Raw genomic sequence first — 17,406 nt, forward strand, 5'->3', positions numbered from 1 at the left:
CTTTTACCTTGTTTTAATGGATTCACAATTATGAGAAGTTTTTTTTTTTTTTGGAGACGGTGTCTTGCTCTGTCGCCCAGACTGTAGTGTAATGGTGTGATCTGGGTTCACTGCAACCTCCGCCTCTCGGGTTCAAGTGATTCTTCTGCCTTAGCCTCCCGAGTAGCTGGGATTACAGGTGCATGCCACCACACCCAGCTAATTTTTGTAGTTTTAGTAGAGACAGGGTTTCACCATGTTTGCCAGGATGGTCTTGAACTCCTGACCTCAAGTGATCCACCCGCCTCAGCCTCCCAAAATGCTGAGATTACAAGCGTTAGCCACTGCGCCTGGCCTTATCAGAAGTTTTATGTAAAATTAATATGAGAAAATTTGTCTGTTGAATTATGCATTCTGTTAAAGTTATATTTTCTGAGTCCTGTTTTTTCCAGAAGATTTCAGTCACATCCCCCATTGCCTGTGATTGTTCCGCAAAACCTGTTTCATCTCTGGACATTTTTTTGCTGGACATTTTTAATAAGTTTTTTATGAATAGGGAATTAGCTATTATAACATTTCAGTGATAGTGTGGAGAGGCACAATTGACAGAAGAGAAGTTAATCTGAATTTATTTAAGCATGCATTCTTGGATGTGCTGAGACCCTTATAATTATTTTTATTTTTGAAAGAATGTATTTGCTATTTTTTTTTTCTTTTTTTGAGACGGAGTTTTGCTCTTGTTGCCCAGGCCGGAGTGCAATGGCACGATCTCGGCTCACCGCAACCTCCGCCTCCTGGGTTCAAGCTATTCTCCTGCCTTGGCCTCCTGAGTAGCTGGGATTACAGGCATGTGCCCCCACGCCTGGCTAATTTTGTAGTTTTAGTAGAGATGGAGTTTCTCCACATTGGTCAGGCTGGTCTTGAACTCCTGACCTCAGGTGATCCAGCTGCCTTGGCCTCTCAAAATTCTGGGATTACAGGCATGCGCCACCACACTCATCCTTGTATTTGCTTTTTTTTTTTTTTTTTTGAGACGGAGCCTCGTTCTGTCACGTAGACTGGAGTGCAGTGGTGCCATCTTGGCTCACTGCAAACTCCGCCTCCCAGGTTCAAGTGATTCTCCTGCCTCAGCCTCCCAGGTAGGTGGGACTACAGGCTCGTGCCACCATGCCCGGCTAATTTTTATATTTTTAATAGAGACGGGGTTGCACCTTATTAGCCAGGATAGTCTCGATCTCCTGACCTCATGATCTGCCTGCTTCGGCCTCCAAAGTACTGGGATTACAGGAACGAGCCACTGCGCCCGGCCGGCATTTGCTATTTTTAAGATGGAAGTATTTGTAGTAACAATTTATGGATATATAACCCAGAGCAGTAAACCTTAATTAAGAGAAAAACTTTTTCTAAACAATAAAGTAAGCCGTGCAGTTTTTATGTTTCACAAAGCAACTATTCTGGGTTAGCCATGCAAGCGGGGTAATTATTTATAGCTTAATTACATATTCATTATGGAATATTTTATGTTAAGAATTGATGATTGGAAGGAGATACAGTCTTAATGTTGATCTGTGAACATGGACCAGTAAAATTTTAATAGTTTGAGTTACAATAAAGAGTTACAGTTTTCTTCCTCGACAAGTGAGGATTCATGTGCATTATATCAAAATGTTTGGTTATAATAGGCTATAAAGATTAAAAGTCATTTTTCTGTAAATCAAAAAATTAATGTCCACTGAATATGGATTAAGTATATTCCTTCTGTACATGCAGATTTTGATCACCAGATGGCCCTTCTGTATGGAGAAAGTCTCATTTTGTTATTTCACCTAGATTATTTTTTTTTTTTTTTTTTTTTTTTTTGAGGCGGAGTCTCGCTCTGTCGCCCAGGCTGGAGTGCAGTGGCGCGATCTCGGCTCACTGCAAGCTCCGCCTCCCGGGTTCCCGCCATTCTCCTGCCTCAGCCTCCCGAGTAGCTGGGACTACAGGCGCCGCCACCACGCCCGGCTAATTTTTTTGTATTTTTAGTGGAGACGGGGTTTCATTGTGTTAGCCAGGATGGTCTCGATCTCCTGACCTCGTGATCCGCCCGTCTCGGCCTCCCAAAGTGCTGGGATTACAGGCTTGAGCCACCGCGCCCGGCCGATTATTTTATTTATTAATTTTTTTGAGACGGAGTCTTGCTCTGTCTCCCTGGAGTGGAGTGGAGTGGCCGATCTCAGCTCACTGCAACCTCCGCCTCCTGGGTTCAAGCGATTCCTCTGCCTCAGCCTCCCAAGTAGCTGGGATTACAGATGCGTGCCACCATGCTTGGCTAATTTTTTGTATTTTTGGTAGAGACAGGGTTTCACCGTATTAGCCAGGATGGTCACGATCTCCTGACCTCATGATCCACCTGCCTCGGCCTCCCAAAATGCTGGGATTATAGGCGTGAGCCACTGCTGCCAGCCCATTATTTTCATAAATGGGGTCACTGAAGAATAAACAGTGAGAAAAAGATCAGATAATCCAATCAACGGAACTGGAAATCTATGAGTAAACTACTGACTTCTTAAAAAGGTTTTATGGTAGGAACACCACTCAACCAGTTAACTTTTGATTAGATGCTTAATTCTGTTTTATTCTTTTCTTAAAATGTATTTATTTAACGAAATAGGTGGCTGGGCATGATGGCTCACGCTTGTAATCCTAGCACTTTGGAGGCTGAGGCTGGTGGATCACTTGAGGTCAGGAGTTCAAGACCAGCCTGGCCAACATGGTGAAACCCCATCTCTACTAAAAATACAAAAAAATTAGCTGGGTGCGGTGGCACACACCTATAGTCCCGGCTACTTGGGAGGCTGAGGTGGGAGAATCACTTGAACCTGGAAGGAGAAGTTGCTGGGCCGAGATCGTGCCACTGCACTCCAGCCTGGGCAACAGGGCAAGACTGTCTTAAAAAAAAAAAAAAAAAAAAAAAAGATAGGGTCTTGCTGTGTTGCCTAGTCTGGACTTGAACTGTGGGTTCAGTGATCTTCCTGCCTCAGCCTCCTGAGTAGCTGGGACTACAGGTGCATGCGACCTTGCCCCGCTTGGATGCTTCACTTTAGATACTTAAGATGGAATTAGAGTATTAGTGCTGAAGGTGATTATTTTCATTTTTTTAGATGGTGTCTCGCTCTTGTTGCCCAGGCTGGAGTGCAGTGATGCAATCTTGGCTTACTGTAACCTCCTCCTCCTGGCTTCAAGCGATTCTCCCATCTCAGCCTCCTAAGTAGTTGGGATTATAGAGATATGCCACCATGCCTGGCTAGTTTTTGCATTTTTAGTACAGGTAGGGTTTCACCATGTTGGCCAGGCTGGTCTTGAACTCCTGTTATCAGGTGATCTGCCTGCCTCAGCTTCCCAAAGTGTTGGGATTACAGGCGTGAGCCACCGTGCCTGGCCTGAAGGTGATTTTAAAAATAATCAAATGGGACCGGGCACAGTGCCTCGTGTAATTATAGCACTTTGGGAGGTTGAGGCGGGTGGATCACCGGAGGTCCGGAGTTCGAAACCAGCCTCACCAACAAGTTGAGACCCCGTCTCTACTAAAAATACAAAAATTAGCCAAGCGTGGTGGCAGGCATCTGTAGTCCCAGCTGCTCGAGAGGCTGAGACAGGAGAATCGTCTGAACCCAGGAGGTAGAGGTTGTAGTGAGCCAAGATTGCACCACTGCACTCCAGCCTGGGTGACGGAGTGAGCCTCCATCTCAAAAAAAAAAAAAAAAAAAAAAAATCAAATGGATTCTTTCTCAAATACAGATATGCCTTAGATTTGTTTAAATGCATCACAGTTTTAAAACAGTGTATTTGTATGCATTTATTCATTTCTGAGAGAATGCTCTAAAAATAAATGGAATCATGGCAAAACAATTAATCTTGTTCTCTATAATACAACCAAAATGATAAACCCAAACCAACAAAATTATAAAGATGTTAAACTGAAAAAGGATGCAAAATGTGTATTCATACTAACTGGAAAGACAGATTCAAATGCAGTAAAAAGTTTTAAAACAGTGTATTGAACCTGTGAGACGTTCTAGTTAATTGGTTGTTATTATAATGTAAAAGGCAGTACTATAATATGTCTGTGGCCTTTATTTAGCAAGCCAGTTAATGAAGCTATTAAGAAAATAAGTTAATATTAGTGCAGCTAACACAGAAAAATGCTTGTCCTACTCTTTCTGGCTGAAATAGGTTTCAGGGACACAATTTTCTTTGGTACCTGAATTAGTATGATGATTTGTGGTTAGTCTTCTCTATTTTAATTTTATGATGCACAGATCCAAAATACGTAGAAATGTTATGTCATTTTATTAACCTGAAATGTATAAGATTTACAAATAGTGGAATATCTTTCCATATCATGGGAATGCTTGCTTTTGGGTGTCTAAAACTGACTGTTCTAGAAAACAGAATTCCATGTATTGTTAAAATCATCGGCTCTGTGCCAGCACAGTGGCACATGCCTGTAATCTCAGTACTTTGGGAGGCCGAGGCTAATGGATCACCTGAGGCCGCAAATTTGAGACCAGCCTGACAAACATGGCCAAACCCCATCTCTACTAAAAATACCAAAAATTAGCTGGGTATGGTGGCGCGTGCCTCTGGTCCCAGCTACTCAGGAGGCTGAGACGGGAGAATTCCTTGAACCCAGAAGGCGGAACTTGCAGTGAGCTGAGATCACCCTATTCATTGCACTCCAGCCTGGGTGATGGAGTGAGTCTCTGTCTCAAAAAAAATCATTGGCTCTGCATTGTTATCATAGGAGATGATAGCTCCGTGTGTGCTATTGCACTTAAGACCTTCCAGTGGGACAGATGTCGAGATGGAAGACAGTGATATTGATCTTGACCCTGTGTAGGCCTAGACTAAAGTGTGTGTTTATCTCTTAGTGTTATTTTATTTTTTATTTTTTTTGAAATGGAGTCTCCCTCTGTCACCCAAGCTGGAGTGCAGTGGGCTCACTGCAACCTCCGCCTCCCAGGTTCAAGCAATTCTCCTGTCTCAGCTTCCCGAGTAGCTGCAACTACAGGTGCCCACCACCATGCCCGGCTAATTCTTTTGTAGTTTTAGTAGAGATGGAGTTTCACCGTGTTAGCTGGGATAAGTCTCGATCTCCTGATCTCATGATCTGCCAGAAGTGCTGGGATTACAGGCGTGAGCCACTGCATCTGGCCACACAGTTGTTTCTTTAAGATTTATTATTGGCTGGGCACGGTGGCGGTGGCTCAAGCCTGTAATCCCAGCACTTTGGGAGGCCGAGATGGGCGGATCACGAGGTTAGGAAATCGAGACCATCCTGGCTAACACGGTGAAACCCCGTCTCTACTAAAAAATACAAAAAACTAGCCGGGCGAGGTGGCGGGCGCCTGTAGTCCCAGCTACTAGGGAGGCTGAGGCAGGAGAATGGCGTAAACCCGGGAGGCAGAGTTTGCAGTGAGCTGAGATCCAGCCACTGCACTCCAGCCTGGGCGACAGAGCGAGACTCCATCTCAAAAAAAAAAAAAAAAAAAAGATTTATTATTTACGGGTGACTTTTGCTTTTAGGCATAGCTTGTTTCTGGACACATTTTAAATTGGGTAAATATTGGCAGGTAAAATCTTGGCTAAATGCAATGTTGTTTTGGGGTTCAAATACCAACTGCAAGTAGTAAGAGGCAGATAGCACTACATGTACAGTGACTACATATAGTGATAAAATGGTTGCTGGTTTAAATTGGTGGTACTTGAGATTTTTGTTTAGAATTGCTAAGCTCATAAAGATAGACTTTTAGATTGCATTAGTCGAATTGGTTTAACAGATACCAGCAAAATGTACAATCCTCGGGCTGCTTCTTGAGAATTTGTATTCCAGAGAGCTTTTATCTTTTATTGTAAGTGTCCTTGTTTTCTCTGAAGTACCTGCTTGTCTTTTACTATGATTGTTTTGCTTACCATCCCTACTTTCTTGCAGATTTTCTATTTTGTACATACATTATTTTGTATATACTGTATATGATGACTTCAGTGAGCAGTGACCATTGTCGAGGTGCTCGTGAAAAAACACAGATTTCAGCAGCACAATCAACGCAACCACAGAAACAGGTGGTACAGGTAAGTTTTTGTGGAACTCTTGTTTGCCATGTTTAGAATTAAGGAAATTAAGGGAGAACATATGATTTAATGTTTTCTTTTGTAGGAAACTTTAGGATTTTGGACCCTGTATTTAAAAAGTGGGTAATGGCTGGGTGCGGTGGCTCACACCTGTAATCCCAGCACTTTGGGAGGCCAAGATGGGTGGATCACTTGAGGTCAGGAGTTTGAGACCAGCCTGGCCAACATTGTGAAACCCCGCCTCTACTAAGAAAATACAAAAATTGGCCGGGCGCGGTGGCTCAAGCCTGTAATCCCAGCACTTTGGGAGGCCGAGACGGGTGGATCACAAGGTCAGGAGATCGAGACCATCCTGGCTAACACGGTGAAACCCCGTCTCTACTAAAAAATACAAAAAACTAGCCGGGCGAGGTGGCGGGTGCCTGTAGTCCCAGCTACTTGGGAGGCTGAGGCCGGAGAATGGCGTGAACCCGGGAGGCGGAGCTTGCAGTGAGCTGAGATCCGGCCACTGCACTCCAGCCTGGGCTACAGAGTGAGACTCCGTCTCAAAAAAAAAAAAAAAAAAAAAAAAAAGAAAATACAAAAATTAGCAGGGCGTAGTAGTGTGCACCTGTAATTCTAGCTTCTTGGGAGGCTAAGACAGAAGAATTGCTTGAACCCAGGAAGCAGAGGTTGCAGTGAGCTGAGATCACGCCACTGCCCTCCAGCCTGGGCGACAAAGCAAGATTCCGTCCCCCAAAAAAATAAAAAAATAAATAAAAAATAAAAACTAAGTAATGAAGAATAGTAAGGAAAGAGGTATTGTACTTGATTCAGGTACAGTTGGATGGTGTTCCATGAGAACTCTTTAATGCTAACCTTTTCCAGGTACCTCTTAGCTATTAGGCTGCCACTGCCGCCGCTGCCGCCGCCGCCTCCTCCGCCGCCTCCTCCTCCTCCTCCTCCTCCTCCTCCTCCTCCTCCCCCCTCCCCCCCTCCCCTTTCACCTTCCTCTGCTTCCCTTCCTCCTCCTTCCTTGCTGTTTCATCACCATCTCTTCTCCCTTTTCTCCCTTCTCTTAATTTCAGTGTGTCCTTGGAATGAAATATGAAAATCCAAGGTACATGGAGAACTAATAGTCTGAAGTGGTAAAATACCTGAATTACAATAGACTTTAAAAAGCTGCCTTTGCTGGGCATAGTGGCTCGTGTCTGTAATCTCAACACTTTGGGAGGCTGAGGCAAAAGGATTGCTTGAGCATAGGAATTAAGAGCAGCCTGGGCAGCATAGTGAGGACCTTGTCTCTACAAAAAGTTTAAAAATTAGCTGGGCATGATGGCTTCCATTTGTAGTCACAGGTACTTGGGTGGCTGAGGTGGGAGGATCACTTATGATGGTGCTACTGCGCTCCAGCCTAGGTGACAGAGTGAGACCTTGGCTCAACAAAAAAACAAAAATCTGCCTTTTCTTTAAAGCACAAGGAAGAATGCTTGGATCTCAGAATGGCTTTTAATGATCAAGATCCATTTAAGGCCGGGCACAGTAGCTCATGCCTGTAATTCCATTACTTTGGGAGGCTGAGGTGGACAGATCACCTGAGATCAGGAGTTCAAGACCAGACTGACCAACATGGTGAAACCCTGTCTCTACTAAAAAAAAAAAAAAAAAATACAAAAATTAGCCAGGCACGGTAGTAGGTGCCTGTAATGCTAGCTACTTGAGAGGCTGAGACAGGGAGAATTGCTTGAATCCGGGAGGTGGAGGTTGCAGTGAGCTAAGATCATGCCACTGCATTCCAGCCTGGGCGACAGAGCGAGACTCTGTCTCAAAAAAACAAAGATACATTTGAATAAAATTTTTAACGTTAAATACTCGCCCCTTCTCAATTTGGTTATATTATTATTTTAAGCGAAGTGAGATAAGTGCTAAGCACAGTACCTGGTGCAAAATTAAGCATTATATACATGTTATTGACTAGAATGGCAAACCGTTTTTCACAGGCAATATACAAGTGAGTAAACGATATCCAGTTTATCTTACTTGCAGATTGATTTGACTATGATAGTTAATTATAAGTGCTTATTATAATCACTTGTTTATACCCAAGTACCCTGTTGATGTTAAGGGACATAATGAGGAGATTTAACTGTTGCGTTATATTTTTCAATATAAAGTTAGTGTAGTATTTTGCTGGTTTAACGGACAGATATCTCTTCTACTCAGTGCTTGATCCTAAATACACTAACTCTGATAGGAATTTATTCAACAAACTGATCCAGTCCAGTGATGGAAAAATTTGAAATTTTTAGATGAGGTCCTCCTTTTATAGTTGAATTTACTTAGGAAAAAGTTTGCTTAATGAATGGGTCCTTTTTTTTTTTTTTGAGATGGAATCTATCACCGGACTGGAGTGCAGTGGCCAATCTCAGCTCACTCCAACCTCCACTTCCCGGGTTCAAGTGATTCTCTTGCCTCAGCCTCCCAGGTAGCTGGGACTACAGGCAGGCAACATCATGCCTACCTAATTTTTTTTTTGTTTTTTTGAGATGGAGTCCCCTTCTGTCACTCAGACTGGAGTGCAGTGGTGCCATCTTGGCTCACTGCAACCTCCGCCTCCTGGGTTCAAGCGATTCTCCTGCCTCAGCCTCCCAAGTAGCTGGGTTTACATGCACCTGCCACCACCCCCAGTTAATTTTTGTAGTTTTAGTAGAGACAGGGTTTTACCGTGTTGCCCAACCTGGTCTCCAACACCTGAACACAAGTGACTGCCCTCTTAGCCTTCAAAGGTGCTGTGATTATAGGCGTCAGTCACCGTGCCTGACTTTTTTATTTACAGAGTCTTGCTCTGTAGCCCAGTCAATAGTGTAGTGACTCGATCTTGGCTCATTGCAACCTCCGCCTCTGGGGTTCAAGCAATTTTCCTGTTTTAGCCTCCCCAGTAGCTGGGATTACAGGCGTGAACCACCATACCTGACTAACTTTTTTTGCATTTTTAGTAGAGATGAGGTTTCACCATGTTGGCCAGGCTGGTCTCGAACTCCTGACCTCAAGTGATCTGTCCCCCTTGGCGTCCCAAGGTGTTGGGATTACAGGTGTGAGCCACTGCACCTGACCCTTTTAAATTTTTTTCTTTTAAACAGTAGTATGCATTAGCAAAATTATTCATGTTTATTTTTCTTTTTTTTTTTTTTTTTGAGACGGAGTCTCGCTCTGTCACCCAGGCTGGAGTGCAGTGGCGCGATCTCGGCTCACTGCAAGCTCCGCCTCCCGGGTTCACGCCATTCTCCTGCCTCAGCCTCCCGAGTAGCTGGGACTACAGGCGCCCACAACCGCGCCCGGCTAATTTTTTGTATTTTTAGTAGAGATGGGGTTTCACCGTGGTCTCGATCTCCTGACCTTGTGATCCGCCCGCCTCGGCCTCCCAAAGTGCTGAGATTACAGGCGTGAGCCACCGCGCCCGGCCTCATGTTTATTTTTCATTAATCCTATTCTGGGAAGTATTTGCTAAGAAAGTAATCTTAAATTGGAGTAATAAAAAGTAGCTTTATTTGGTAATGTTTTTTTCTTTCTTTTTTTTTTTTTGAGATGGAGCCTTGCTCTGTCGCCCAGGCTGGAGTGCAGTGGCGCGTTCTCAGCTCATTGCAACCTCTGCCTTCTGGGTCCAAGTGATCTCCTGCCTCAGCCTCTGGAGTAGCTGGGATTGCAGGCACATATCACCATGCCTGGCTAATTTTTGTATTTTTAGTAGAGATGGGGTTTCGCTATGTTGGCCAGGCTGGTTTCAAACTTCTGACCTCAGGTGATCCGCCCACCCTGGCCTCCCAAAGTGCTGGGATTACAGGCGTGAGTTACCACGCCCTGCCAGTAAGATGTTAATTACTCAATTTAAAATGTCCAATGTTAGAGGTGTTCTGAGATAACCTATTCACGTTGCATGATGAAAGAGAGTTCTTTTTTTTTTTTTTTTTTTTTTTTGATATGGAGTTTTGCTCTTGTTGTCCAGGCTGGAGTGCAATGGTGTGATCTCGGCTCACTGCAACCTCTGCCTCCACCTCGCCTGGTTAATTTTTTGTATGTTTCACCATGTTGGTCAGGCTGGTCTTGAACTCCTGACTTCAGGTGATCCACCCGACTCCGCCTCCCAAAGTTCTGGGATTACAGGCATGAGCCACTGCGTGAGAGTTCTTTTTTTTTTTTTTGAGACGGAGTCTCACGCTGTTGCCCAGGCTGGAGTGCAGTGGCGCGATCTCGGCTCACTGCAAGCTCCGCCTCCCGGGTTCCCGCCATTCTCCTGCCTCAGCCTCCTGAGTAGCTGGGACTACAGGCGCCCGCCACCGCGCCCGGCTAATTTTTTGTATTTTTAGTAGAGACGGGGTTTCACTGTGGTCTCGATCTCCTGACCTTGTGATCCGCCCGCCTCGGCCTCCCAAAGTGCTGGGATTACAGGCTTGAGCCACCGCGCCCGGCCGAGAGTTCTTTTGAATCTATATAAACTAGGATTTTTGTCCTGGGTCTGGCACTTACTTACTAACTAGATGAGTTACTTAAATCTCCTTTAACCTCAATTTTTTTTTTTTTTTTTTTTGACACGGAGTCTTACTCTGTTGCCCAGGCTGCAGTTCAGTGGCTTGATCTTGGCTCGCTGCAACCTGCACCTCCTGGGTTCAAGTGATTCTCCTGCCTCAGCCTCCAGAGTAGCTGGGACTACGGGTGTGCACCACCACACCTGGCTAATTTTTGTATTTTTAGTGGAGAGGGGTTTCACCATGTTAGCCAGGTTAGTCAGTCTTGAATTCCTGACTTCAAGTGATCCGCCCACCTCAACTTCCCAAACTGCCAACGTTACAGGCGTGAGCCACTGGGCCTGACTACGAACCTCAATTACAAAAAAAAGAAAAAAAAATTGTGAGACTTACAGAAAAGTTGCAATGGGAGTATGAATAATTACTGAATACCCTTCTTCCAGATTCCCTAGATGTTAACATTTCTATCACATCTCATTTATCCTGTTCTCTTTCTTTCCATACAGTTTATCCCCAGAAACGTTTGACAAGTAGTTGTGAATAAGGTTTTTCTTCACTTAATACCTCAGTGTGTTTTTTAAAAAACAAGGATCTTTTTACATAATTATAGTACAGTGATAAAAAATCAAAATCTACAGATCATACTTACATTTTTTCAATGGTCCTTATAATGCCTTTTTTTTTTTTGAGACACAATTTCACTTTGTTGTCCAGGCTGTAGTGCAGTGGTACGATCTCAGCTCACCACAACCTCCACCTCCTGGGTTCTAGCGATTGTCCTGCCTTAGCCTCCCGAGTAGCTGGGATTATAGGCGTGCGCCACCATGCCTGGCAAATTTTTATATTTTCAGTAGAAACGGGGTTTTGCCATGTTGGCCAGGCTGGTCTCGAACTCCTGACCTTAGGTGATCCTCCTTCCTTGACCTCCCAAAGTGCTGAGATTACAAGCATGAGCTACTGCGCCCAGCTGTAATGTCCTTTTTAGCTAATTAGATTGTGGAATATACATTGTATTCAGATGTCAACTCTCTTGTGAATTTATGTGACTATTCCACAAAATTATATGAACATTCCACAATTATGAAGTGATTGTAAGAATATTTGAAAATTGTGATATAACATGTCTTAGAAAAGGTATGCTTCCTGATCAACTGAAAAAATATGTAAAATTAAAGCAAAACTGTTGAACATTAATGAGAACAGGCTAGTAGACTGTTAATGTTTATTTTTGGTGGTGGGCATAAATAATCCTACTTTATTATTTACAATTTTTTTCTGGGTGACAGATCTAATTTAAAAAAATTTGGATTCATTTGAAAAATTTCACATTTTCCACTGTAAAAGCAGCTTAGTTCGTAATAAGCCATGCGAATGGATAAGAGATCCAGAGGAAGAGCTGTAGTGATACTACTTTTCTTGGCAAGATATTTTTCAACTTGAGACGTGACCTGGTGTATGTCACTAATGTTTATTGCAGGGGAGGGTGCACTGACCTTGTTTAACTTAAGAATTACCAGTTGACCCTGATTTTTCCTCTTTTTTCCCAAGCTGTACCGACCTCTTGACACTTCCTAGAGCTCAGCCTGGTAACTTCCCTATTATACTCTTATGTTTGGTTCTTTGTTTATCAAATATTTATTGAATTGTTTATCAAAGAAAATTATTTTTTTCTTGACAGGGTGTTTTATAAAGGTAAAAAATACTTAAAGTTCTCATTAAAATTTATTTTCATAAATATGCTAGTGTTAGTGTTACTATATTGTTATTGTTAAGTGGCTATTATGTGTATCGGCTATGCTTTCAGAAGTAGTCTGTCTAGGCCCTTTTAGGAATAAAAAAGATATTACTCAAGAGAAATACAGAGTATTTGTGTCATATAATACTTAAGCTGAAAAAGCTAAGTCTGAATAAATCAGTCATAGGCATTTACCTTACATATGGCAATGAATAGTGACTTTATAGTTAGAACTGTATGGGTGAAACAGTATCAAAATGATAATGTAGAAACATACATAAGCCCCAGACTGCCCCCTACAGCAGAATGCTATTATTAATAACTATTCTGCTTGAAATATTTGGTGAGATTCTTTCACTCATCCAGTGCTTTTTTGTTAATATTGTAATCGGGTCAGTAAGTGTTTCTTTAATTTTGTAAATCGTGCACGTTTACAAAGCACTGGCTATTCTCAGGCAGTTTTCAAGTTTAAATATTCTTGCCTTTAGAGTCATTATTTGTTCCTGGTTCCCCCACTCCGCCATTACTTTTTCATACTTTTTCCACAAAGATTTCAGCCATACTCCCTGACTTTGGTTTATCACTCTGACATTTCTGCATGAAGTAGTTTCTGTCTGAAATGTCTCGAAACCAGGGATGTTCTTATAATAATACTTACTGTGCAGGGCGTGGATGTCCACAACTAGTCCATAATTCTACTTTAAAAAAAATCTTTGTTGTAGCTCCTGTTTAACACATCTACCATCCCAAGCTGCCTCCTCCACTCCTTTTCTGTCTGCCAAAATCCCTCCCCACAATACTTTATTATGAAAATGGTCACACATGAAGAAAAATTGAGAGTTGTACAGTCAATACCTATACGTTCTGTTATCTTTTTGCTCTGTTTGTTTTATCACATATGTTTAGCCAACCATTATTTTATCTAACTTTTTAATGCTTTTCAAAGTGAATTAATTGATTAGTGGTACTCTTAATCACTTCAGAATGGATATCATTGACTAGAGTGTAGTATTTGTTTATTGTCTTTTTTTTTTTTTTTTTGAGGCAGAGTTTCTGCCCTTGTTACCCAGGCTGGAGTACAGTGGTGCGATTTGGGCTCACTGCAGCCTCCACCTCCCAGGTTCAAGTGATTCTCCCACCTCAGCCTCCTGAGTAGCTGGGATTACAGGCATCTGCCATCACGACCGGTTTATTTTTCTATTTTTAGTTGCGACGGGGTTTCACCATGTTGGCCAGGCTGGTCTCAAATTCCTGACCTCAGGTGATCTGCCCACCTTGACCTCCCAAAGTGCTGGAATTACAGGTGTGAACCACCGTGCCTGGCTGTGTTTTTTTTTTTTTTTTTTTTTAATAGACAGGATCTCAGGCCAGGCGTGGTGGTTCATGCCTGTAATCCCAGCACTTTGGGAGGCTGAGGCAGGTAGATCACCTGAAGTCAGGAATCTGAGACCAGCCTGGTTAACATGATGAAACCCCATCTCTACTAAAAATACAAAAAATTAGCCAGGTGTGCTGGCGGACGCCTGTAATCCCAGCTTCTTGGGAGTCAGGCAGGAGAATCGCTTGAACCTGGGAGGCGGATGTTGCAGTGAGCGGAGATCGTGCCATTGCACTCCAGCCTGGGCAACAGAGCGAGACTCCATCTCAAAAAAAAAAAAAAAAGAACAAGAAAAGAAAAATTGCCAGGTGGGGCATAGTGGCTTACACCTGTAATCCTAGCACTTTGGAAGGCCGAGGCGGGAGGCCAGATAGCTTGGGCCCAGGAGTTTGAGACAAGCCTAGACAACATAGCCAAACCTTTCCTATACAAAAATTCCCCAGAGGTGGTGGCCTGCCTCTGTAGTCCCAGCCAGTCAGGAGGCTGAGATGGGAGGATTGCTTGAGCCCTGGGAGGTGGAGGTTGCAGTAAGCAGAGGTTGCACCCAGCAGAGGTTGCACCCCTCCGTTTCAGCCTGGGTGACAGAATGAGACCCTGTCTCAATAAATACATACATACATACATACATACATACATACATAAATAGCTAGCTAAACTATTCTCCAAAGTAGTTGAACCATTTGCTTTTCTGCCAGCAGAATTCCAGTTCTGCTGGCATGAAATCCTCACCAACACTTGGTTGCCATGCCTAGTGTTTTGAATTGGTATAAAGGTAGACAGTGAAATAAAATGGAGAGTCCAGAAATAAACCTACTCATATGTCGACAACCAATTTTTGAGAGTCAGAGGCAATGTAGAGGGGAAAGGATGGCCTTTTCAGTAAATAGTGTGGGAACTATTGTATATCAATATGCAAATCATTCATAAAAACAAAAACTAAAACGGGTCATGGACTGAAAACCCCAAGCTTAAAGTTTATACAAGAAAATATGGGAGAAAATCTTCATGCTATTGGTTTAGTCAAAGATTTCCTAGATGTAGCAACAAAGGCATGATCCATAAAAGAACAAATGGATAAATTGGACTTTAGGAAAACTGAAAACTTATGGTTTCAAAAGATTGTTCAGAGAATGGAAAGACAAGCCACAGATCAGGAGAAAATCTTTGCATCTGATGAAGGACTTGTCACAAAATTTTGAAACAAAAATAAGGAAATAAGGAAATAACACATTTAACAAAGTGGACAAAAAGTGGAGCATGGTGGCTCATGCCTGTAATCTCAGCACTTTGGGAGGCTGAGGCAGGAGGATTACTTGAACCCAGGAGTTCAGGACCAGCATGGGCAACATAAACATAGGGAGACCTTGTCTCTACTAGAAATAAAAAAAAAATTGGTGAATGGGATGGCAGGAGCCTTTAGTTCTAGCTGCTTGAGAGGCTGAGGTTGAACAATTGCTTGACCCCAGGAGGTCAAGGCTTCAGTGAGCTGTGATTGTACCATTGCACTCCAGCCTGGGTGACAGAGTAAGACCCTTATCTCAAAAAAGGACAAAAGATTTGAATGAAATTTCACTCAGGAAGGTATATGTGTTGCAAGTAAGTACATGAAAAGATCCTTTACTTCATTAGGCTTAGGGAAATCCATATTAAAATCACAATAACAGGCCAATACAAAACTTGTTAGAAAAGATAGGTCATTTCTGGCTGGGTGTGGTGGCTAATGCCTGTAGTCCCAGCACTTTGGGAGGCCGAGGCAGGTGGATCACCTGAGGTCAAGAGTTTGAGACCAGCCTGACCAAGTTGGAGAAACTCCGTCTCTGCTAAACAAACAAAATTAGCCGAGGCTGGTGGCACATGCCTATAATCCCAGCTACTTGGGAGGCTGAGGCAGGAGAATCTCTTGAACTCGGGAGGCAGAAGTTGCGGTGAGCGGAGATGGCACCATTGTATTCCAGCCTGCGCAACAAGAGCGAAACTCTGTCTCAAAAAAAAAGGAAATATATGTCATTTATTTTTCATGTGTTACATGGAGTATTTACATACATAAAGCGATTGTTCCCTGCTGGGCATGGTGGCTCACTCCAGTAGTCCCAGCACTTTGGGAGGCTGAGGTGGGAGGATCGCTTGAGTCCAGGAGTTCGAGACCAGCCTGGGTAACATAGTGAGATATGCCTCTACAAAAATTACAAACTTCTTATACTATATGGTAGCATAAGTGCTTGAATCTATTGGCTTACCAATAACATTTTGAACCGGGACACGGTGGCTCATACCTGTAATCTCAACACTTTGGGAGGCTGAGGTGGGAGGATTATTTGAGCTCGGGAGTTCAAGACCATCCTGGGTCAAATAGCGAGACCCTGTCTCCATAAAAAATATTTTTTAAAACATTTATAAGAAAAAAACCTTTATGGCTGGGTGTGGTGGCTTGCGTCTGTAATCCCAGCACTTGGGAGGCTGAGGTGGGTGGACCACCTGAGGCCAGGGGTTCGAGACCAGCCTGGTCAACGTTACAAAACCCCATCTCTACTAAAAATACAAAAATTAGCTGACCGTGGTGGTGTGCACCTGTAATCCCAGCTACTTGAAGGGTGAGGCACAAGAATCGCTTAAACCCAGGAGGCAGAGGTTGCAGTGAGCCGAGTTTGTGCCACTGTGCTCCAGCCTAGGCGACAGAGCAAGATTATCTCAAAAAAAAACCACCAATATTTTAGGGAAAAATTATTTTGGAATAATTCTAAGAGTTGTAAAAAAGTTGCAAAGAATGATAGAGATCGATATATTCACCCAGCTATCCTAAATGTTAACTTTTGTTTTTTTTTGAGACAGAGTCTCGCTGTGTCGCCAGGCTGGAGTGCAGTGGCAGGACCTTGGCTCACTGCAATCTCCGCCTCCTGGGTTCAAGCCATTCTCCTGCCTCAGCCTCCCAAGTAGCTGGGACTACAGGCGCGCACCACTGTGCTCAGCTAATTTTGTTTTTTTTTTTTTTAGTAGAGATAGGATTTCACCATGTTGGCCAGGATGGTCTCGATCTCTTGACCTTGTGATCCTCCTGCCTTGGCCTCCCAGAGTGCTGGGATTATAGGCGGAAGCTACTTCGCCTGGCCACCTTTTTACATAAAGGATTGCCTAACCTTTTCTGTAAGGTGTTAGATAGTATATATCTTACGCTTTGCAGTCTAGACATGATCTCTGTTGCATTTTTATTTTATTACATTTTTGAGACGGGGTCTCATGTTGGTCAGGCTGGTCTGGAACTCCTGACCTCAGGTGATCTGTCTGCCTCAGCCTCCCAAAGAACTGAGATTATACGCCTGAGCTACTGCACCCAGTTGATGACAGGGTTTTTAACTTCTTTTGTGTTATGTTTTTATTGCTTCCACACAGAATCCTGGTTCAAAGGGAACCAGAAGGTGGTAGAATTAAATTATCCCAAAATTACTCATTTTCTGTGTCCCACTTTTTTTTTTTTTTTTTTTTTTTTTTTTTGAGACAGAGTCTTGTTTTTGTTGCCCACGCTGGAGTGCAATGGCGTGATCTCGGCTCACCGCAACCTTCACCTCTTGGGTTCAAGCAGTTTTCCTGCCTCAGCCTCCCTGGTAACTGGGATTACAGGCATGCCCCATCCCCAGCCCGGCTAATTTTGTATTTGTATTTGTATTTTTGTTTTTTGAGATGAGTCTTGCTCTGTCGCCAGG

General features: G+C 43.3%; 1 protein-coding gene across 42 annotated transcripts in view; it reads left to right on the forward strand.

Moving 5' to 3' along the window:
* Window positions 1-17,406, forward strand: part of UBAP2 (ubiquitin associated protein 2) — a 129,733-nt gene that overhangs the window by 21,782 nt on the left and 90,545 nt on the right. For 32 of the 42 annotated variants that reach the window (XR_013404740.1, XM_077965827.1, XM_077965824.1 and 29 more), the window contains one exon: window positions 5,954-6,093. The exons of 9 other annotated variants lie outside the window; for them this stretch is intronic. Coding sequence is in view for 26 of the 33 variants with exons in the window: in XM_077965812.1 (XP_077821938.1) it covers window positions 5,954-6,093 (140 nt within the window). In the remaining 7 variants the exon portion in view is untranslated. Of the gene's footprint in view, window positions 1-5,953; window positions 6,094-12,143; window positions 12,182-17,406 lie in introns of those variants that run through there. One more of the 42 variants, XM_077965837.1, reaches the window with a different exon arrangement.

This window comes from Macaca mulatta, chromosome 15 (genome assembly GCF_049350105.2).
Source record: "Macaca mulatta isolate MMU2019108-1 chromosome 15, T2T-MMU8v2.0, whole genome shotgun sequence".
Taxonomy (NCBI): Eukaryota; Metazoa; Chordata; class Mammalia; order Primates; family Cercopithecidae; genus Macaca; species Macaca mulatta.